This window comes from Embiotoca jacksoni, unplaced genomic scaffold (genome assembly GCF_022577435.1).
Source record: "Embiotoca jacksoni isolate LCO1_2020_lvr unplaced genomic scaffold, fEmbJac1.0.p SCAF_25, whole genome shotgun sequence".
NCBI lineage: Eukaryota > Metazoa > Chordata > Actinopteri > Embiotocidae > Embiotoca > Embiotoca jacksoni.
Window position 1 is genome coordinate 172,517 of NW_027185376.1, and position 21,574 is coordinate 194,090.

The 21,574-nt window shown below is 40.6% G+C and overlaps 4 protein-coding genes across 5 annotated transcripts; 3 read left to right on the top strand and 1 right to left on the bottom strand.

The window, feature by feature from the left end:
* Window positions 1–27: 27 nt before the first annotated feature.
* fam162a (family with sequence similarity 162 member A) lies at window positions 28–6,250 on the top strand. The gene is made up of 5 exons (XM_069159412.1): window positions 28–178; window positions 3,268–3,369; window positions 3,910–4,021; window positions 4,930–5,038; window positions 5,462–6,250. Exons 1-5 carry the CDS (start codon window positions 136–138, stop codon window positions 5,576–5,578), a joined length of 483 nt encoding a protein of 160 aa, XP_069015513.1. The 5' UTR covers window positions 28–135; the 3' UTR covers window positions 5,579–6,250.
* Window positions 5,218–13,729, bottom strand: kpna1 (karyopherin alpha 1 (importin alpha 5)). 2 transcript variants are annotated; one of them, XM_069159411.1, is made up of 15 exons: window positions 13,673–13,710; window positions 12,864–12,884; window positions 12,529–12,662; window positions 12,311–12,424; window positions 12,060–12,159; window positions 11,792–11,886; window positions 11,467–11,598; window positions 11,259–11,347; window positions 11,044–11,143; window positions 10,708–10,871; window positions 10,310–10,388; window positions 10,091–10,216; window positions 9,863–9,990; window positions 9,254–9,429; window positions 5,218–8,807 (listed from the first exon to the last, which is right to left on the bottom strand). In XM_069159411.1, the coding sequence occupies exons 3-15, from the start codon at window positions 12,652–12,654 to the stop codon at window positions 8,620–8,622; spliced, it is 1,617 nt and encodes a 538-aa protein (XP_069015512.1). In that variant the 5' UTR covers window positions 12,655–12,662; window positions 12,864–12,884; window positions 13,673–13,710; the 3' UTR covers window positions 5,218–8,619. The 2 variants fall into 2 exon arrangements, with proteins under 2 accessions (XP_069015512.1, XP_069015511.1); XM_069159410.1 differs by lacking the exon at window positions 12,864–12,884 and having other exon boundaries at window positions 13,673–13,729.
* A 907-nt stretch (window positions 13,730–14,636) lies between these two features.
* On the top strand, window positions 14,637–17,036 carry LOC138204265 (uncharacterized). The gene is made up of 7 exons (XM_069159388.1): window positions 14,637–14,823; window positions 14,997–15,141; window positions 15,305–15,418; window positions 15,956–16,100; window positions 16,239–16,387; window positions 16,482–16,621; window positions 16,765–17,036. Exons 1-7 carry the CDS (start codon window positions 14,724–14,726, stop codon window positions 16,914–16,916), a joined length of 945 nt encoding a protein of 314 aa, XP_069015489.1. The 5' UTR covers window positions 14,637–14,723; the 3' UTR covers window positions 16,917–17,036.
* Window positions 17,037–19,486: 2,450 nt separating this feature from the next.
* LOC138204267 (uncharacterized) lies at window positions 19,487–21,445 on the top strand. The gene is made up of 7 exons (XM_069159390.1): window positions 19,487–19,586; window positions 19,756–19,900; window positions 20,106–20,219; window positions 20,351–20,495; window positions 20,681–20,829; window positions 20,904–21,043; window positions 21,294–21,445. Exons 1-7 carry the CDS (start codon window positions 19,487–19,489, stop codon window positions 21,443–21,445), a joined length of 945 nt encoding a protein of 314 aa, XP_069015491.1.
* The last annotated feature ends 129 nt before the right edge of the window (window positions 21,446–21,574 follow it).

Below are 21,574 nucleotides of genomic sequence, written 5' to 3' on the forward strand. Positions count from 1 at the left end.
TATGCATACGTGACGGGTCCGGTTTAGCAGCTAGTTCAGGCTAGCCAAAGTTGGCTTTGCGCAGCTGACGGTGTCGTGGGAGTGTGGCGTCGCTCTGGATCCTCAGAAACACTGAACCTCGGATAATCAGAAAACATGAACTTCGTCAGATCTCGCCTCTCCATCGGCAGTCTCCTCGGTTCGTATGGATTCATAATTAATCGATTAATAACAGCTGGCACCGTCTTTTTTTTTTTTTTTTCCACCACCCGGTGATGATGGCGCTTATAACTTTATTGTTGAATTACATGATGTCAGTTTGTTGTAAATATACTTGTAGGTGAACACGTGTTCCTTGTAACCACTTTGTTGTTTTTTTTTTTGGTTGGAAAGAGAGAGAGAGAGAGAGAGAGAGAGAGTGAGATCTGGGCTGAAATTATTAGTCAATTGATGGTTAAGGAAAACTAATCATTGAACTATTTTCGAAGTGTATTTGTATCATAAACAAAAGAAAGCCAGTTATTTTCCGTATGGCAGCAACTTACGGTTGTTTTGACATTCTGCGAACCTGACTGTTGTTTTCTCACTTAGTCAGCTCCTTTGTTTGGTCTTTTAAAAAGTCAGTGTCTCGTTTTGGTCTTTTAAAAAGTCAGTGTCTCGTTTTGGTCTTTTAAAAAGTCAGTATCTCGTTTTGGTCTTTTAAAAAGTCAGTATCTCGTTTTGGTCTTTTAAAAAGTCAGTATCTCGTTTTGGTCTTTTAAAAAGTCAGTATCTCGTTTTGGTCTTTTAAAAAAGTCAGTATCTCGTTTTGGTCTTTTAAAAAAGTCAGTATCTCGTTTTGGTCTTTTAAAAAAGTCAGTATCTCGTTTTGGTCTTTTAAAAAAGTCAGTATCTCGTTTTGGTCTTTTAAAAAAGTCAGTATCTCGTTTTGGTCTTTTAAAAAGTCAGTATCTCGTTTTGGTCTTTTAAAAAAGTCAGTATCTCGTTTTGGTCTTTTAAAAAAGTCAGTATCTCGTTTTGGTCTTTTAAAAAGTCAGTATCTCGTTTTGGTCTTTTAAAAAGTCAGTATCTCGTTTTGGTCTTTTAAAAAGTCAGTATCTCGTTTTGGTCTTTTAAAAAGTCAGTATCTCGTTTTGGTCTTTTAAAAAGTCAGTATCTCGTTTTGGTCTTTTAAAAAGTCAGTATCTCGTTTTGGTCTTTTAAAAAGTCAGTATCTCGTTTTGGTCTTTTAAAAAGTCAGTATCTCGTTTTGGTCTTTTAAAAAGTCAGAGTCTCGTTTTGGTCTTTTAAAAAGTCAGAATCTCGTTTTGGTCTTTTAAAAAAGTCAGAATCTCGTTTTGGTCTTTTAAAAAAGTCAGACTCTCGTTTTGGTCTTTTAAAAAGTCAGTGTCTCGTTTTGGTCTTTTAAAAAGTCAGTATCTCGTTTTGGTCTTTTAAAAAGTCAGTGTCTCGTTTTGGTCTTTTAAAAAGTCAGTGTCTCGTTTTGGTCTTTTAAAAAAGTCAGTGTCTCGTTTTGGTCTTTTAAAAAAGTCAGTGTCTCGTTTTGGTCTTTTAAAAAGTCAGTGTCTCGTTTTGGTCTTTTAAAAAGTCAGTGTCTCGTTTTGGTCTTTTAAAAAGTCAGTATCTCGTTTTGGTCTTTTAAAAAGTCAGTATCTCGTTTTGGTCTTTTAAAAAGTCAGTATCTCGTTTTGGTCTTTTAAAAAAGTCAGTGTCTCGTTTTGGTCTTTTAAAAAGTCAGTGTCTCGTTTTGGTCTTTTAAAAAGTCAGTGTCTCGTTTTGGTCTTTTAAAAAGTCAGTGTCTCGTTTTGGTCTTTTAAAAAGTCAGTATCTCGTTTTGGTCTTTTAAAAAGTCAGTATCTCGTTTTGGTCTTTTAAAAAGTCAGTATCTCGTTTTGGTCTTTTAAAAAGTCAGTGTCTCGTTTTGGTCTTTTAAAAAAGTCAGTGTCTCGTTTTGGTCTTTTAAAAAAGTCAGTGTCTCGTTTTGGTCTTTCAAAAAGTCAGTGTCTCGTTTTGGTCTTTTAAAAAGTCAGTGTCTCGTTTTGGCCTTTTAAAAAGTCAGGGTCTCGTTTTGGTCTTTTAAAAAAGTCAGTGTCTCGTTTTGGTCTTTTAAAAAAGTCAGTGTCTCGTTTTGGTCTTTCAAAAAGTCAGTGTCTCGTTTTGGCCTTTTAAAAAGTCAGTGTCTCGTTTTGGCCTTTTAAAAAGTCAGTGTCTCGTTTTGGCCTTTTAAAAAGTCAGGGTCTCGTTTTGGTCTTTTAAAAAGTCAGGGTCTCGTTTTGGTCTTTTAAAAAGTCAGGGTCTCGTTTTGGTCTTTTAAAAAGTCAGGGTCTCGTTTTGGTCTTTTAAAAAGTCAGGGTCTCGTTTTGGTCTTTTAAAAAGTCAGGGTCTCGTTTTGGTCTTTTAAAAAGTCAGTATCTCGTTTTGGTCTTTTAAAAAGTCAGGGTCTCGTTTTGGTCTTTTAAAAAGTCAGAATCTCGTTTTGGTCTTTTAAAAAGTCAGAATCTCGTTTTGGTCTTTTAAAAAGTCAGAATCTCGTTTTGGTCTTTTAAAAAGTCAGAATCTCGTTTTGGTCTTTTAAAAAGTCAGTATCTCGTTTTGGTCTTTTAAAAAAGTCAGAATCTCGTTTTGGTCTTTTAAGAAGTCGGCGTCTCGTTTTGGTCTTTTAAGAAGTCGGCGTCTCGTTTTGGTCTTTTAAAAAGTCGGCGTCTCGTTTTGGTCTTTTAAAAAGTCGGTGTCTCGTTTCGTCTCGACCAACAGTCCACAACCAAAATACGTTTTGTTTATCATCATGGAGAACTAAAGGAAACAGAAAACATGTACAGTATAATATTTAAGAAGCTGCAATAAGAGGATTTGAGCATTTTGCTTTTCAAAATGACTCCAAATTATGAATTAATTATCAAAATACGGGGAATGTATTTTCTGTTGATAAACTAACCGAGTAATCATTGCAACTCTAATTTCCCAGTCTTGACCTCCTCAGTCACGATGACTTGTGTTTTTTTGTTCGTTTTGTGTCATGTAAATAAAGTTGATCTGGTTTGGGACCGTCGATCGCATCACTGACGTGTCTTATTTCATGCATCTCTCTGTTTGATACATATTATTTTTGGACTTTTAAGCCGATAAGACCAACAGTTTGAATCTCATCAGCCGGGCCCGTGAGCGCAGTTGAGATTGAAAACTGTGTAGATTAAATGATTATTCAATAATATTTGCAGACTCGTGGATCTCAAAAAAACAGCCGTTGGTCGCAGCTCACTTACTCTTTGTATTGTTTTGTGCCCCCAGGTCAGCGGTGCAGACAGGTCGCTGACGCATGCAGCCACAGAGGGATGTGCAACAAACTGCCGGAGGTGAAATCGGAGGCTTCGCCTGCAGTCTCAGCACAAGGTGGCGTGACGGATGTTCTTTCTTTTCTTTTTTTTTTTTTCTTTTCTTCTTCTTTTTTCTTTTTTTTTTTTCTTTGTCCAACACGTAGACAACCACAAACACCGCAAAGCAAAAACCCGGTTCAATGGCAGAAACCCGCCGTCACTCCATTCCTCTTTTCACTTCCAGTGCAGGATACCGTTACTGGAAACGTGCTTTCAAACGTAAACCAAAATTTGCGGTGTTAATAAAGTACGTGAATGACCATTACGTTTGTGAAAACCAGTTTGTAATTTCTCGAATCAGTGTAAAAACACTCGTAGCACTCATTTGTAAAAGGGATTTTTGTATCTCACAGGGTACTTGTCATAGCTTAGAGTGAGAACAACATTTTTTTTTCCCCTTAATTCCTAAAGACTTGAGGATGGGGTTACAGGAAGTGGGGAAACAGGAAATGGGGTTACAGTCTGAGGGCGACGGAGTGGATTGCTGTTTTTGTTGAGGATGTGAATTTGCCAACTCGTTTGTTTGTTCATGCTAATGCGTGCTGCGTTCTTTCAGCTCCGCGTCCCTCGTTCCGAGTCCCAGGCTGCAGACCCTCAGGCATGGACAAGAAGATTTTGATCTGGTCGGGCCGCTTCAAGTCAGCGGACCAGATACCAGAGATGGTGTCGTAAGTTTTCCTTTTCCTGTTTCCACCAGACCTCCCAGCACGCTCGTGTTTGATTGGCTCGGTTACATCACAGGAACAGATCTAACTAAGTGGATGAGCAGCTGTACAGTATGGAGCTGGTCCTTCCAGACAGCTGCAGTTTAAGCAAGGCGTGTGTTTGTGACTGACGGTAATTACTGTGGAGATCTGATCTGCTGCTGTGATAAAAAAAAAAGAAAAAAAGATCTGCTTTGTCATGCATAGATACTGCAGCCTCTCCCACCTCCTGGACTCACAGGGCTCGGTATCCAAAACTAAATGACCACGTAACTGAAGGACTCATGAGAAAGACCGTCAAGATGATGGAGTTGTTCTTATTACGAGTGTTGACATACGGTACTGAAAGAAGCTTGAATGATGATTGTTGACACTGCATGCAGATCACTGAGTGTTTGGGACACGGTAGGGAAAAGAAAAGTCGAGGGATAATTTTGCATTTCAACAATAAAGATGAAATGTGGAGAGGAGAGAATCGAGATGTCGAAATGAAAACCTTTTTATTTAGATGTTTTCATTTTCATTTCAGTGCCTCGTTTTTTGGAAAGCTGCTTTTCTGGGAGATCTGGAAAACAAAAGGCGCTATGTTTTGGATTTAATCTTGAAATGTTGACTGTTTTTGATACTCCATTTTTTTTTTTTTCCAACATTTTGAATGTATTCTTAAAATGCAAAACAAAACAAAATTCTTTCTCCTCTTACTTTGTTTCCTTAATGTGGTCCTAATACGTTCCGACTGTGCTGAGCTTAAAAAAAAAAAAACAGCAGAAAATATCACCAGAGTTTTAACACTGAGGTCTTCCACCCATGTCTGTGCCGGGTGTGCCGAGAATACTTGTTAACGAGTGTTTGTACACCTGCCTCTTCCGCAGGTTCGAGATGATTGATTCAGCCAGAAACAAGTTCAGAGTGAAAACAGCCTACGTGATGATGGGGGTCACAATGGGGGCGTGTTTGGTGATGGTGATTCTGGGTAAAAAGGTGAGTGACAAGACATGGCTGCTGTTTGTGTGCTCACATTGGTTGTTTTTTTTTTTTTAGCATCTGTCAACAAAGACAGAATTGTTATATTGATAGTTTTCAACAAGCTGCAACTTACAGTGAAGTGTTTGATCAGTCATACATCAGAAAAGTTAAAAAAAAGAGAAAGAAGTCCAAGGTGATGTTTTCAAATACCTGTTTTGTCTGATCAGCAGTACAGAAACCTTAACATGCCGAGTTTAATGTCATAGAAGGCTTTATCACCAGAAAAAAAAAAAAAACAGAAGCTTCGACAAGCTGAAACCAGAGTTTTACAATAAATAGATTTTTAAAATAGTGGAAGATCATTAACTTATTTTTGCTTTTATGCATTTCAGTTCACACATGAATAATATCAGCTGTGTTTTGTTCGTGTTTTTGCAGGCTGTCAGCAGGAACGATTCCCTGACAGGTCAGAACATGGAGAAGAAAGCCAAATGGAAGGAGGATGTCCAAAAAGACAAAGAAAGCACTGTTGCCCTGTCTGAGAGGGCTCAGTGATGGAGGGATATCCCTCCCCCCTCCCCCAAATACCTGCGGGACAGCGATGTCCCCCTCTTCTGCCGTACAGTAGGTACCACAACCTCAGAGCTCTCCACTCCCACCCTCTGGAGAAGTAGTACGACCAAGAAGCATCGAAGCAATTTATACTGTAGTACTTTTCCGACCAAGAGATTGGCCTTACCACATAATCATGAGCTATTTCAACATTTAGAAATGAAGTGCAAAGTTTTATCCGGGTAGATGTATGGCATGAATGAGGTGACGGCGGAAATAACACCAACGATTTTTTTTTTTTTGTGGCAGCAACATTGGGAACTTAACTAAACCTGGTACTTTAGCGGAGGATTAAATGGATGCAACAATTTCCATTCCCCGCTGGGATCCGTCAACCTACCTGAGGCAGTCTGCTATGTCTATCCTGTGTCGGGGACTAAAGTCTTTGCAGTAATCTGCCTTGCCAGGACAGTTCAGTCCCCGAGTTTTCTTAAGACCATCCTGTAGTGAATCAGACACGAATGGTCCACACGTGCGGTTCTGTCCTGCCCCCACACTCCTGTAATTAGGCTTTTTTTTTGTTTGTTCACAGCCTGTGTGGCGTCTGTGTTTGTATATAGCGAGCACAAAAAAAAAATAATCCTCAGCTCAATAAAGCAATGCTTCTTTACAAAACATTTTTTTTTATGATTTAATGACCTTATCTGAAGCACTGAAGCGTCACTGAAGTTTCTGCCTGTTTTAAAAAAAAAAACAACAACATTGTTTCTGACTTCTGTAGATTATTTTTTCTTCTTGCATTTACAGTTACTCCAAAGGTCAAAAGTAATGAACTGGCTGGTACTTTCTTCTCGCGTGTTCAGTATGAGTTGGAACACTATCTTACCCATGAGACCTTATACGTGCTGCACGTCTAACTAAATTCAGTGGTTCAGTGGTAAACTTCCTAAATGTTAATATTATGTCATTACTTCTTGGTTTTGGACTTCTTCTTTTTCTTCTTTTCTTTCCAAACACTGAATTGAGAAGATAATTGGCAGAATAATAATTCTACAAATAAATGTTAATTGCTGCCTTCCACATTAAGGTTCATCATTGTTTCAGTCGTGTAACAATAATAAATTGCAGAGGGAAAAAAACAACCTCATCCTACAATGAAACGGATTCACTTCCACTGTAGTTCATGAAACGACTTTTATGCAAATGGCATAACAGAGGACAGATGCACAAACTCAATACAACAAACAGTAATGAACATGAAGAGCTGGTCATCTCTTGCAGAGATCTTGACAAAAGTAAGCAATATAAAGAGGACTTGGTCAACGAACATTCAGTTTTGCTAAGTAAGGTGATCACCAGGATTTTCAAGTTTTAATCTGGATTTTTGCTGAAATTATGTGGAAGGATTTCTTAGAATAATGATTATGGCACAATCAGCTACATGACAGATGCTAATCTCCAAATAAAAAAAAAGTAATGTTTTGAAAAAAAAAAAGACCAACTTCGGGCCTAATAGCTGATATACGTGTGGATGGTTTGGCATGATCGAATCGGAAGATACTACCTGAACATGTGTTGGAAAGTCATGTTTTAGACTGCTCACAGCCAATCAGCCAATTTCCCAAATACAGTCTGATTGGTAGAAGTTACTTTGTCAGAATAAAGTTCTTCCAGCTTTTCTTCTGACTGTGATAAGTGTGCCGACTGTCCACAATCTGCTGGAGTCCCTTCGTGGGAAGGGTAAACGGTGAGATCCTTGCCATACCAGAAGGGGAACGAGGATACAGACGACCCCTCTTTAGACCTCGCTTCCTGAGGAGGGAAAAGCCGCGTCATCAACCAATTAAATAGCTAATGTCCAAACTACGGTATACTGTCGATGAGCTGGCATCAGTCCTGAACTAAAGTGCTGCAAATGAAATGAAATGATGGTAAGATAATAAAAACTCCCGCTGGTCTGCTGCTGGACAGAAGCCAGGGTTAAATAGTCTGTTTTGTCTCGTCCAAGTCTGTCCAAATATCTCAGTGCGAGGGAAGACTCCAATTCCCATGGTACCATGGGGTTATTCACATCACACCAGAAGGCAGGAGGCAGTCGAAACTCTTCAGAATGGAGCCTGTGCAGGTGGAAAAGTCCCATTTCCGGACAGAGGAATGCATGATATGAGATCCAGGAGGGAATGCAAGCAGCCTGGTTTGTCACTGACAAGCTCCACCCGTCAGCGACACAGTCAAGTTTCTAATTTGTCCATCTGTGGTCGGAGGCGGGAGGTGAGGGAAATCAGCGTCCGTTTTTGAGTCGTTTAAGTGCCTTTCGTAGAGGTCAGTTGGGTCCTGGGTTTGGGACTGGCCACACGGCCCCGCTGTGGGCAGCTCAGTCCAGTGACCACAGTCAAACATGTGGTCAACGTCTCGTGGTCAGTCCAGTGTTTAGGTTAGATCATTCTTCTCTGTGTGTGTGTGTGTGTGTGTGTGTGTGAGACGAGGATAAAAATCACGTCCATGTTTGTCTGTCTTGCGAGTCCTTAATGCTTCAAATCGGACAAGCGGTGCAGTCCAACTACTCCCGCTGACTCGGAGATAGCGATTGCCAATCCTACGGGGACATGGAGAGGTGCTTCTCATTAGGGAGGAGCTGGAGGAGGAAATCCAAAAAGTAATACGGGGAAGGTGGTCCAGGGACAATCTGCTAGTAGGAGATGCCGAGGCCCGAGCAGGTGGGAGGGGGTTCAGGTGCTGAGGAAATCGGCGCAAGACAGAATGACGAGTGGAACCTTCACGAACTGGCTGACAAGACTGCAGAGCTCGACCCACGTTGGACGAACGCACACACATGTGCTCCTGTAATGTTACACTTTTAATAATCATGACGATGATTAAATCAGCCTTTCGGACAATGAGGAGGGGCGGAGGGGAGGCCGTAGGCCGAGGGCTGTTGTCACCATGGAGCATGGCCGTGGGCAGAGAGTGACAGAAGTGAGCGTCGGTGAGGATGAAGGTGGAGCGCGGGGCGGGGGGGAGGGAGGGCGGGGGAGGGTTTAACATTATAGCTGGAAGCCCTCCATCGGGGCCTCGCACTGCTGGAAGAGGAACTGCTGCTGCTGCAGGTCGACGGCCGGGGCCAGAGACTGGTCCTCGTCTTCAGTGTTGAAGTAGCGCTCGATCAGGTCGAAGGCTTTCTGGTAGATTTCCTGGTTCTCGTGGCCCTGCAGGAACTCCAGCTTGTCTAGACCTGAAAAGAAGAGAGTACAGTAGCGCTGAAACGAGTACCCGGGTCAACAAAAAGTTAAGGGTCTGCTGTATAAATAACTGAACGATGGCTTTAAGTAATTTGTCAGGCAAAACTGCCGAGAGCGACAGCAAACGGTCGATTAACGGAGGAGCCGATCGACTGAAAATTCCTCGGGCTATTTTGAGAGCAGTGTAATTTGTAATTTCCATTATTTGATGAGCAGCAGAGACGATGAGATCAATACTTAGCACCTGCAAATATTTCTTTTGCCTTTTTTTTTTTTTTTATAAAACCTCACAATATCACTGACAGAAAACAACGTGATTGCTGACTTCCCTCTTGTTGAGAAGGATGTGGCTGACTGATTAGTGGCAAAAAAAATATCAAAGTTGTATTAGATGCATTGTTCGTGTTGCGAGTGCTGCTGCATTGGTTTGCGCACTCACCATAGGCCTCTTCGATGAGCGCGCAGTAGGGGTTGATGCCTCCTCCCCTCTTGGCCTCCAGTTCTCCCAGTCGCAGGATGTTCTCGAGACCGTTTAGAGCCACCTGAACTATTTTGGAGTCCATGAGTGTGAGCAGGTCACACAGAGGTTTTATACAGCCGAGCTCCACTAGGTGCCTGCAGGAGGTAGCACACACACACACACACACACACCTTTTATTACTTAGCAAAAGATAAAACTACACTCCAAGTCTGACAATCTAATAATTAAATCGCCAACCAAATACCTACAACAATGAATAACATAATTAGGATTATTAGCTAATTTCCTGCTGCCTCGTTCAAATACCCGCTTAGTATTTTATAAGATAAGCTATATGTAGCTTTTAGATTTTTCTAAATCTAATCATTTTAAAACCATGAAACAACCCTAAACTCCTAAAACAGCGCTAGGCTGCGTTTCATGGCCATTAATAGAGATAAAATGAAACAAATGCTAGCGCCGCACTATTTCTGCTCTGTGCAATTAGTGCATTTTAATGTCATCCATTAGGGTTCACTGGATGCACACTGGCTGTTTACCGCGTGCCAAACGGCATCAGTGTCCTACCTGATCTGCTCTGCTGAGCCCCCCGAGGTGGCGTTGGTAATGGCCCATGCGGCCTCCTTCCTTGTGCGAAACTCTGCTACTTGCAGGATAGCGATGAGAGGAGGCAGCAGACCTGCGTCTATCACCATCTACAAGGGGGGGGGGATATATATTCGGCAATACATAAGTATATAAATATTCGACACTTTTGAGGCTTTTCTGTGAAATGACACACACACACACACACACCTGTATCTGTGCTCGGTTCCCTGCAGTGATGTTGGAGATCGTCCAACATGCTTCCTTCTTGATGGACTCCTTGGGGCTGCTCAGTAGGTGAAGTAGGGACTGCAGCGCAGAACAGTTCAGAATCACCTAGAAAAATTTAAATGCCTTGCGAGGTCAGAAACACTCCGTTGCCTTCCGAAGAAGTATTATCACCGCTGGTTGTGCAGACGCTGCGGTTACCTGTGTCTGTAGGTCATCTCCAGTGACTATGTTTCCAACAGCTCGCAGTGCAGGAGATACCACTTTGTAATCAGAGTGCCTTAAAGGACAGCAGAATTGGAGTGTGAGATCACTCGAGAGGTCGTTTCCCAAGCTTCAAAACATTTTACCCTCCGGTTTCCAGATTGGAAGCACGAAATGTTAACCCAAACTTTCTGTTGTATTTGAGTCAAACTCGGTTACATTCAGTGAAATATTCACAACACGTCCATATTTGGACCGTCACACCCAACCTGGTGGTCTAAAATGTTATACGTTTAAGGTGGCACCGGTTGCCCGTTTACAGCCATTAAACTGGAGACCTCCATGTTTCTACATGTATCCGAGTAGAAGAGTTGTAAGTATATTTGAAGTCTCACATCAGCAGTTCAACCAGCCTGCGGCAGACTCCCGAGTCAATAACAGCCTGGATTTTGTCGTTAGGGCCATCGGATAGGTAGGAGAGAGCCCAGCACGCGTCAGCCAGGATGTCCGTGTCATTGACAAAGAGCAGCCATGACAGCACGCTGAGACACGGAGACACCTGGTAGAAACAAAGAAAGGTGGTGGTGGTGGTAGGGAGGAGGAATTTAGTGGGCAGTTTAGATACAAGCAACTTCATAAAGATTTTGACATCGAAAGGTGAGATATGACGCGCTTAAGAAATGTCAGAGGTGTGCGGTTGCCTTAGTGATATGTTTATCTTGGCAAATTACCTTAGTGAAGTCTGGAGGTGGGTTCTTTCCTCTGCACAAGTTTGAGAGCGCCCACACCGCGTTCCTCATCATGGTTAAGCGATTCTGTTTGGCCAATAACCTGCAAGAAGAACCGAGCATAATTTACCCATCAGGGATCGCAGTTGCTCTTTTTTTTTTTTTTTTTTTCCAGCTTCAACCGGAATATTTAGGAGGAAGACAATGTTGCTACTTACTGAACCAGTGAAGGCAGAATGTTGCAGTCTATGACAAAGTCCCTGCATTCTGTGCTATCTCCTGCTATGTTTCCCAGTGCCCACACTGCCTGAAAGGCAAAACAATGATTCACGTCAGTCAGTGAACAACATTAAAACATACAATTTTCAAGGAGATAAGCGAGCCGACGGAGGACAGTGGGTTCCAGGAAAGCCAGAATATCCTTACCTGTTCCTGTACGTCTTCAAAATCCGAGCTTAGCATCTCTATAAATATGGGCACGGCTCCCGCCTGGATTACCACCCGTGTTTGGTGGGATGTACCTGAAGCGATGTTGGTCAACACCCAAGCAGCCTCGAACTAAAACAATATTTGAAATATAGCAACATTATCGCAACACACACACACAGTATTTGAAATGTTAGACCAGGAGGACCACGTCACAAACGAGGACAAAAAAAAAAAAAAAAAACGGTTTAAAACTTCATGTCTCCTCAACTGAGTCAGTAGATTCAGACGTGCGCCGTTACTCAGATTTACTCAAGAAATGTACCTGCAACGTGCAATTTTCTTTTCTCTTCAGGAATTCAACAAAACGCTCCACCACCCCTGGAGTGGCGATGACTTCATCGATAGGTGGGTTGGGCTCTGTGCGAGACAAACAGTAGGACAAGGCGATATGGCAACAATTAATATAGCCACACTTATCAGCACACGATTACGCTGAAATGAATGAAACAAATGTATTATTTTAGGCGCTAAAGGCACTCAATGATCATTCGGTCCTAATAAGTATTGATGTACAGTGATGGAAACCTTACCTTTAGAAAGAAGTTTCCTAAAGCGCTGAGTACCTATTAGCTGCTGTTCAGGAGAGCTGGAGAAGATCATCTGAGTCATGTCTTCAGAGATCGCGCCACCCTGCACGGCAGAGCGACAGACATTTTGATAAAACGCACACGAAATGTGGTTACGTCATGCGCAGTGAATCGGGAAATTACGCACAAGGCGCAGCGGGTTTCTTTTTAAAGTTTTTCCGGAGCGTTTTTTTTTTTGATGAACGCATTCTCACCGTGAGTGGGTCCATGTTGTTAGCCTGGGACTCCAGGTAGCCGCTATCGGCCATCCCATCGTCCTCCAGGATGCCGTCGTCCTCCACGGTGGCAACATTCCTCCTCTTAAAAAGCTGCAACAAAATCACAAGTAAGTTGTTGTGGTATTTATACGTTTATGGGATTCAAGTTTACCTCTTGGCCCGTGAAGAGGAGCAGCAACAAGTCCTTTGCTCACTTGTTCGTCCTTCTTCTGTTTGCGGAGCTGCAGGCCTTCCTCTTCCCTCCTCCTTCGCATTTCGTCTGTGTTGAGAGACTTGTTCTTGTAGCTCTTGAGTCGTGCATTGTCCTTACCCTGACTCATTGTGCAGCCTGAGAAGATGCAGAAAACTATTAGCAGGGCAGACTTGGGGCAGGGCAGGGCGATATATTGATTTTTTTTTAGTAATACAGACATACGAGACAAAATATCGTCATAGATTTTAGATATGGTAATATTATGATATAGTATAATTCTGGTCTTTTCCTAGTTTTAAAGGATGCATTACGGTTAAGCGATAGTGATGAACTTACCAGACTGTTGTAGCTGTCAGCCTTTAACCCAATTAGTCGTAATAGCCACATTATTGATGATTATTTACCAAAAAAAAAACAACGTAAAGATTTGGTGAAAACACCGATAGTCATCCCAACAATACTGTTGATGGTACAAATCTTTTAACACCCCCCCCCCCCCCCCCAATCTGAAACTGAGACTTTGACTGATGTAATGTAAACACCTGATTTACACCACTGAGTGTGTAACAATACATGTAGGGCACCTTTGAACGTGACAGATGTCAGGATGAGCAAGACAATCAACAGCAAAGGTGAACAATAAAACTTCAGCTGCAGTTTTAACATGTATAACAGGACCAAACCTCTCAGCAGAGGGTTTTTTGTTGTTGTTGTTGTTGTTGTTGTCAATAAAAGGGGACATCTAAAAAGATACGAGCTAGCTGGTTAGCTTGCTGTCACTTGACACTGCGCGATTAAAAAGCGATCAGACGTATTATATTTATCTGCCGACAAGAGGTGACGATTGGCAAAAAATAAATAAATAACTCGGTGAAGCCCGGGTCCACGGGGAGGGTTACTCTTGGGTCAGCTGGCTGGTGTCAAAGCCCTCGTTAGCCCCCTCGTCCACCGAGAGCTAACGGCGGCGAGCTAAATTAAGCTAACGTTAGCTTAGCTTTGAAATCCAACGTTAACGTCAGCTCGTGCGACCGCACGATATTTACCAAACGGTTTTGTTTTTTTTCGACTTAAAGAGGTTCCTTCAGCTTTTCGTAATAAAACGTCGCCGGACATACGCTGCGGAAATATGTTATTTATTGTCTGACCTGTCAGATTGGGCTCCGTAATCCCCTTATTCGTTAGGCCACCGTTCGTACAGCCGTCGCCGGTATGATACTGCGCATGCGTGATTTTAAGCGCACCCCTCCCCCCTCCTCCTCCTCCCTCCTCCCCCACCGCACTTATTTACACTCCGCCCCACCTGGCTTCAGAGTCCAGGTAAAATCAACCTGTGTGCTCTGGGGTCCCGTTGTCTTAGGTTAGGTTAGGTAGTTACTTTATTAATCCCCGAGGGGACTTTTTTTTTTTTTTTTTTTCCGCTGCAGCAGCATACAGAAGCAATAAGATAATAATAGAATAATAGAAAAGCAGTAAAATAGCTGTAAAAAAATATAAAATGCACAGTATATACAGTACAGTATATATCTATATGTATTATATACAAACAACCAAGAAACACAGACAACAGTGTTATTGTTGTGTGATGGATTTTGCCAGAGGTGAGTTATTGCATTTGTTCACAAGTGTGCAAGTGATAAACCTTCTCCAGCTGGCAGCAGGTCTACGTTTCATAACTGATTATTCAATTCTCGAAGCTGTTATAATTCACCGGCCATTCATAAGAGAGCAAACTCTCGTCTCAGCTGCTGGGCCATAGAACTGATGTGAGTGGGTGATTAAAAAAAACAACCTGTTACCAAACATTACCGCCATGGGCAAAGTCTAGCACATAAATAAGTGTATACTCATGACACTCGGAAATAAAGCAGATGTTTCTCTTTGTTCAGTGAATCATTTGTGGATATAGGACACAAGTAGGAAGTCTCTAAACATTATATCAACCACGGACACGCGCTGACGTGCTATATAAGGTACAACCTGTACCTTTTAATGTAATGAATGAAGCCACTCCTCAGCGGCACTCTGTTTACTGCTTTCATCCAACAACACACAGGAAATGGTACGTCAGAGGCTTCTTTATTGATGCAAATATTAATTATATTTGGTTCCAATACTGCTTAAGAACTTGTTTGTTTCTTACATTACATTGTGTTCACTTATAATACTTGTGTTTTTAGATAAATTGATTAATCAACAATGGCAAAGCACAACATCAGCCTTGCTATTGCCATCGTGCTGGCATTGATTTTCTTTATCATCACGATGGTGTTCACTGCTCTGTCAGGGCTGGGGATATGTAAGTATGACTTTTAATGCTCTGTTCATACATGCAGCACAAGATATTCAATCAAACGCTGCAAGAAAAATGTTTTATCCTTTTCACTTTCCACTCTTGTCTGAAAATATCTCTACAATATCGCCACTGTGTCTCTAATGCTCTGTAATGTTGTTTGAATTTGTTGCCCCAAGACCCCTTCTTGTCATCCACCAGAAACATTTCAGATGAGTTTGTGACCGAGATCACACCATCAGGATGGACGTTTACCATTTGGTCAATCATTTACATTTTTCTGGCTTTAGTGTTGGTTTACGTCCTCTCTGGCATCTTTAGGAAGTAAGAACTTGTCAAATTAGATTTTTCTTCCTGGAAAAAGTTTCTAGTTTCCTCCTCCCAGAAGGCAGGAGGCTTAAAATAAATAAATAAATAAATAAAAGCAAATACATACTCTGTATTTGGTTTATTGAAGTGTACATTTAGCTTTGATTTCTTTCTGCAGGAATACCTATGGTTACGTGTACTGCAGCCCTGCTGTTTTGCCACATGGATTTTTTGTGGCTTGGTGCTTAAATTTGGGCCTCAATATTGGATGGTTGCTCCTGTGGGACAGAAAGTGAGATTACATTTTTTCTTCATATGCATACAGAATTTTACACTTTAAGGTTTTAAGAAGCCACCTTCAGTTAGTTGTTACAGGCAATCGTTTGACTTTAAGTGTATTGACAGAAGTTTTAATGAAAAATCCTGATATCTGTTGATTGCATTTAAGGCAGAAAAATGACCCACTTATTGGTTTTAGAGGGTGTCTCTGGTTTACAGCAGTTGTTTCTGTCTGTTCACATCACAAATATTAGAAGAGGGCTCTCTACTTTAAAGGCTTATTTAAAAGGGCAAGTGTTTCCTTATTTGAACTGAGGGTTTCCAGATAGACGATGTTATATGCAGCACAGATTATAAAACCCTTTGAGGTAAATTTGCAGTCCGTGATTTTAGCTGTAAGTTTATAAAACTATCCTGCCTTTAAAGAATTAAGGAAAAACACAGTATGACATCCAAACAAAAAACTCCTAAATAGAGTTACTAGTATGTAGTTTAGCTACAGAAATGTTCACTGTATCAAAAGGTACTTTCTTTTTCATCCCTGTCAAAGGTTTATAGATGCTGCGCTGGTTTTCCTCATCCTGATGGTCTTGACTAACTACATTTTGATATTCTTCTCCTGTTATGGTCTACATAACTATGGACCCTGGCTGCAAAAACACCACAAAGTAGACCTCTGGCTCCACCGTGTGTTGGTTAGTATGGCAGCTGAATCACATGTTCCTATATACCTGCGATCTCCCAGCGACATTTTTATGTTATCTCAGATCTCTTTTGACGGATGAGCTGCATATGTCTCTTCCTCAGAGTCTTTCCTGTCATCTCTGTTTCAGATTCAGAATGGCATTGCCATATATGCAACATGGACAACCATTGCATCCATGGTTAACCTGACTATTGTGCTTACTTATAATGCCAACATGGCCCACACAGATGCTGCCACTCTCTCACTTTCTATTTTGACCGCGGTGTTGCTTGTGTGGTAAGTGCAAAAGAGGGAAAAAGAAATTGTAAAAACGTTAATAAGTTAAAAAATAACAAACATCTGGAGAAATTGTGTTGGCTCTCTCACACAGGTTTATCCTGGAAAACTCAATCCTCGACAAACATGTGAGGTTCATTCTATCCATTTACCCTGCTGTGATTTGGGCGCTAACGGGCGTGTACATGAAAAACTACAACGCTGAAGCTCCTACCCACAACAACATCTTCATCAGTGAGGAAAAAACATCTTACATATCATGAATATCTCTCAATGACAATACTGCTGTGAATTATATTTTCAATGTGCAGATACATACAAACATGCCCCGACATGCACTTTTAATTCTTCCCTCTGATGCTTTCTGTCTCCTCTAGCTGCATTGTTGGCTGTAGCCTGTTCCCTGTTCGCTGGACGGATATTTTTGGTCATCTGGAAGCAAATCAAAAAGCTGCTTTACGCTGATGTAGACCCTGACGCCAGTTCTCCGATGGAAATTGCTAAGAAGCAGAAAATTATATTTAAGTGAGCATGTGAATTGAATGTGTTTCTGAATACATTTCAGTATCAGTGTAGAATGACGTCTTTATGATATGTACTTTGAAATGCTTTGTATATGTTGTAAATGAGGACTTTTGTTCTGGAGATGTTGCTGACAGATGATGAAGCCCCTCAAAATAAATGTGACATGAAATTATATGATGCTGAAGTCCTTGTTATGTTCATTTGCTGTCACCACATTGCATTATTATACTGCGCCCTGACATCTCTGACTCGTTTAAGTAGTGTTATATTATTGATTGTTTTCCTTCATGCATTCTGATGTTTATCAGGTCCTGCATGAAAAATCACACAAGTATCATTAGCAAAATGTAGTTACTTTATGAAAGTATAAGTTCAGGTTTGATCCCTCTGACTAATATAGTATCATATAAGACTTTATTAGATTATTAGTACTGAGTCATCAGTGTGTCAGTAGCATGTTACATTTGCAGCTGCTGCAGGTGGAGCTAGTTTGAAATACTTTATATATGTTTTTATAAACAGGGACAGCAGATAAATCTGAGGGGTCATCAGATGATTACTGAGAGAGGAAAGAAGAAAACAGAGTTCTGATCCACAAATCTGTTCATGCTTTTTGGAATTTTCCTCTAATCGTTAAGATTTGGAGAGATATTGGATCATTGAACATTTATTGAATTGAAACCATTTAAAAAGTTTAGAAGGGAAAAAAACAAAACACTATTTGGTGGAGTTGTTAACAACTCAGACATTTAAAATGTGATACAGACAACACACTGCTTTTTATAAGACGTCAGAAGACAAACAGGTTGGAAGCCACTGGTTTAATCTTTAACTTTGTGTAGTATTTTAAAAGCTTGTTTTATTATCCATTATCAATTTTCATCTTAAAAGTAACTAAAGGTATAGAACACACGTAGTAGAAAGTACAAGATTTCCCTCTGAAATGGAGTGTAAATTAGTATGAAAAGGAAACACTCAAATAAAGTAGCTCAAAATTGTACTTGAGCAAAATACTTGAGTAAGTGCACTTAGTTACTTTCCATGCAATATGCACCAAACAATGCAAGCTGCTGACTGCTATCAATGTTTGCTACAATAACTCTCGACTCGCTGGTCTCCTGGTTGGATTTATGGGGTCGTCTGCTGCCAGAACACCAGTTACTACAGACCAGTGGTCCAGTGTGGTTTATTTATCCAGCTGTTGGTTTATACTCCTTCCTGATTATGAGACTTAAAAAAAAAAAAAAATCGGTGAAAGGGTGTTGAAGCAATGTTTTTGTGTGGTTTGTCGGGGATTTGTTGGTTTCACCTGGTGTTCAACTTTTAGCTTTAAGCAGAGAGCAAATATTGACCAACAAACTATTACAATCTACTGTATATTTTACATACTGTGACGTATACATTTTATACTTATAGGCAGGTCTTGCCAAAAGCATGAGAAAAATCAACAACCACTCACAATCTAAATTCAAGTTTTAAGGATATGGTTCATACACTGGCATCACTATTTAACTGTAAAACTTGATATTCCCACCTCACCTGATTAACACCTTTAATATTACCAGCTTGTTTTCAAACGTCAACATGTAGGCTGACTATTTTCACACTCTGTCAAATATAGAAAATATATCAACGTGTCAATTCTTAGGAATAATAAGGTAATCATAATAATATATATAGTAACAAGATAATTTTAAGCAACAAAGTAATTAATGAATCAACTTATACAACGCAATATTAATTAAGGAGGTACGTGTGTATTTTATAATCATGAAATGTATGGGGAGACATGTTTAACCATATTTTGTGATGCGCCGCCCTGTTACAGAACAAGATAAACAAGATCGGTGCTGCACGTGACGCATTGAATGGTCATAAATTTCCACTTACACAACGAGCTCTTCTATATAACAGGCAGCTTCCTGTCTTCTTCATCTCATTATTCACACCCGTGGCTCAGGTCACATAAGGAGGAGCAAAGCCAGGTATGTGTTGTTTGATGTTATTTAATCTCATCGGGTCTTAATCAGGTGGAGTCTGTTTTTTGTTATACTGCCAACATTTTATTATCCTGTAATAAACCCAGCATGCGGAGGTCGTACATGGACCCGTGTGTAACGTTACACAAGTAGTTTGGTAACTAGAGGTTAAAGTCTTTGCTGAGAATTACTTAAGTAATTTTTTACGTTTCATAACAGCAGTCTTTGAAAAAGGTTGCAAAAAAGAAGCTGGTAATTTATGAAACATATACAACTGAAGACTGACTGTAAGACTTCTGTATGAAGTGCATGAGGTGATTGATTGTTATCACTTGTCCTGCTCCTCCAAAAGGCAAATGCAGGTCATCGCAGTTGAAGTTAAAACAGATAAACTATCTTCCTGAACGACACTTCAGGAGAACCGTCCTATTTGAATACAGCAATTCTGTATTTCTTCTCTTTCAACATAAACTTGTGTGTGTGTGTGTGTGTGTGTGTGTGTGTGTGTGTGTGTGTGTGTGTGTTTGTGTGTGTGTTTTTTATTTAAACATATTTTTCATTGTTGAATAATTTTTATTCATCACAGTTGACCATGATGGCAAAACACAATCCTTGGCGTCTTGCTGCGATACTTGTGTCTGTTGTCACCTATGGAATAAGTTTGGTGTTCAATGGGCTGTCTGCGGTTGGAACTGGTAAGTTGAAACTTAATTAATATGCTCCTTTTGTTCAGTTTAACTTGTGAAGGATGTGAAGAAACATTGTGAATAGACGCTGCACGATTTTTGAGAAATGGCAAACATTAGTCTAATACTTCACATTCCTCTGTAATCTGACTCAATATTGATATTTTTCTGCCCGTAGGTCCTTTTGAGACAACTACCGCCAACGTGTCTGCTGTGTTTGACACCCAGCTTACACCTTCAGGATGGACCTTTAGCATCTGGAGCGTCATCTACGTCTGGCTGACAGCGATGATTATCTACATCGTTGCTGGTCTTTGCAGAAAGTTGGGACCACCTTTTATATTTTTTTTAATTTAAAACTAAAATATTGTGTTTTAAAGGACAGACATAGGTCAAATTTGAATTGCTGTTTGCGTCTTTTGTATATGTCATATATGGAAAATATCTGAAGTATACTGTGTCTTTAAAATATATTTAAACACTGTTCCCACACAGTGACTGATCAATTGTGGCTCTTGTGTCTTGCAGGAATGGATATGGATATGTCTACTGCACCCCTCCCGTGTTGCCTTATGGATTCTTTATTAGCTGGTGTCTCAATCTGTGTTTCAACATTGGTTGGCTGCTCATTTGGGACAGAGGGTAAGAGTCTCCATCGGATGTGGTCCAGCTTTCTGTCATTAAATGTTTTACAGAAAACTAATGTGACTAGATTAAAAACAACAAGCAGTTAAAGCAGTAAACTAAAATGTGTGTTTTTCTGCTGTTTTAAGAGTAATGATTGCTGCACTAGTTTTTCTCATTCTGATCATCTGCACAAACTACTCCATGATATGCTTCATCTGCCATGGACTTCATATCTACGGTGCCTGGCTCAAGAAATACCACAAAACCGACCTGTGGCTCTTCCGTGTGCTGGTTAGTGTTTTCAAATGTAAACTAATTTGCACCATTAAGGTTTAATCTTACATACTGTATGTCAGATCGAAGGAGCCAGTTGTGGTCATGCATAATAAATACAATGTGGTTTCCCTTTACAATGTTTACTTGGAATGTGTTTCAGTAAATCAAACTAAAACAACTTTGTAATACCACATTTTCAGGTTCAGAATGGTGTGATGATATACACGACATGGACAACCATTGCAACACTGATCAACCTGACCATTGTCCTGACTTACGATGTAAAGATATCCCCAAACGATGCTGCCACCATCTCCTACTCTATTTTGACCGTTCTGTTGCTTGTGTGGTGAGTTCACTTCACCTGGAAAATACTTATTTTAAAAGTGAGGTTCTGAAACAACGTGTTTGGTGTTTTGATAGGTTTGTTTTGGAGAACCTTGTCCTTGACAAGCACGTCCGGTACATCTGCGTAATCTACCCTGTTGTGATTTGGGCGCTCTCTGGAAACCTGGACAAAAATTTTGACGCCGAATCTCCCAGTCGCAATGGCGTGTTCATTGGTAAGACTCAGAAAAAAACTCCACATAATTGATCTGTGATATTAAAATCCCAACCTACACATCATATCAACATTTCATGTGACTAACTGCCTAAGGAGATGGAGCGTTGAATGAGCGTTCCTCAGTATGAGGCGTTAAATGGACCCATGCTGACTCCTGTACAAATAGGCGTCTGAGGATATTTAGCATTAATCTTAGTAACCACAAACATTTGTGTAACTGCTGCACTAACCACATTTTCTTGTCTTAGCTGTGCTGCTGACTTTAGCCACTGTACTGTTCGTCATCCGAATTATTTTGGTGGTTTGGAGACACATCAAACAGCCGCTCTATGAAGACATCAGTCCTGAAGCCATGGAACCGATGGCGATTGCCGAGAAGCAGAAAAGGCTATTCTTCTAAGCATCTTTTATGATATAGCTTAACTTATATAATGTATAAAAGATTGTAGAAAATTATGTTATCCCATTTGATTTGGTTTTTTTTCCCGGGGTTATGTGTATAGTCTTAAAAGCATTTTTTGTTTGTTTT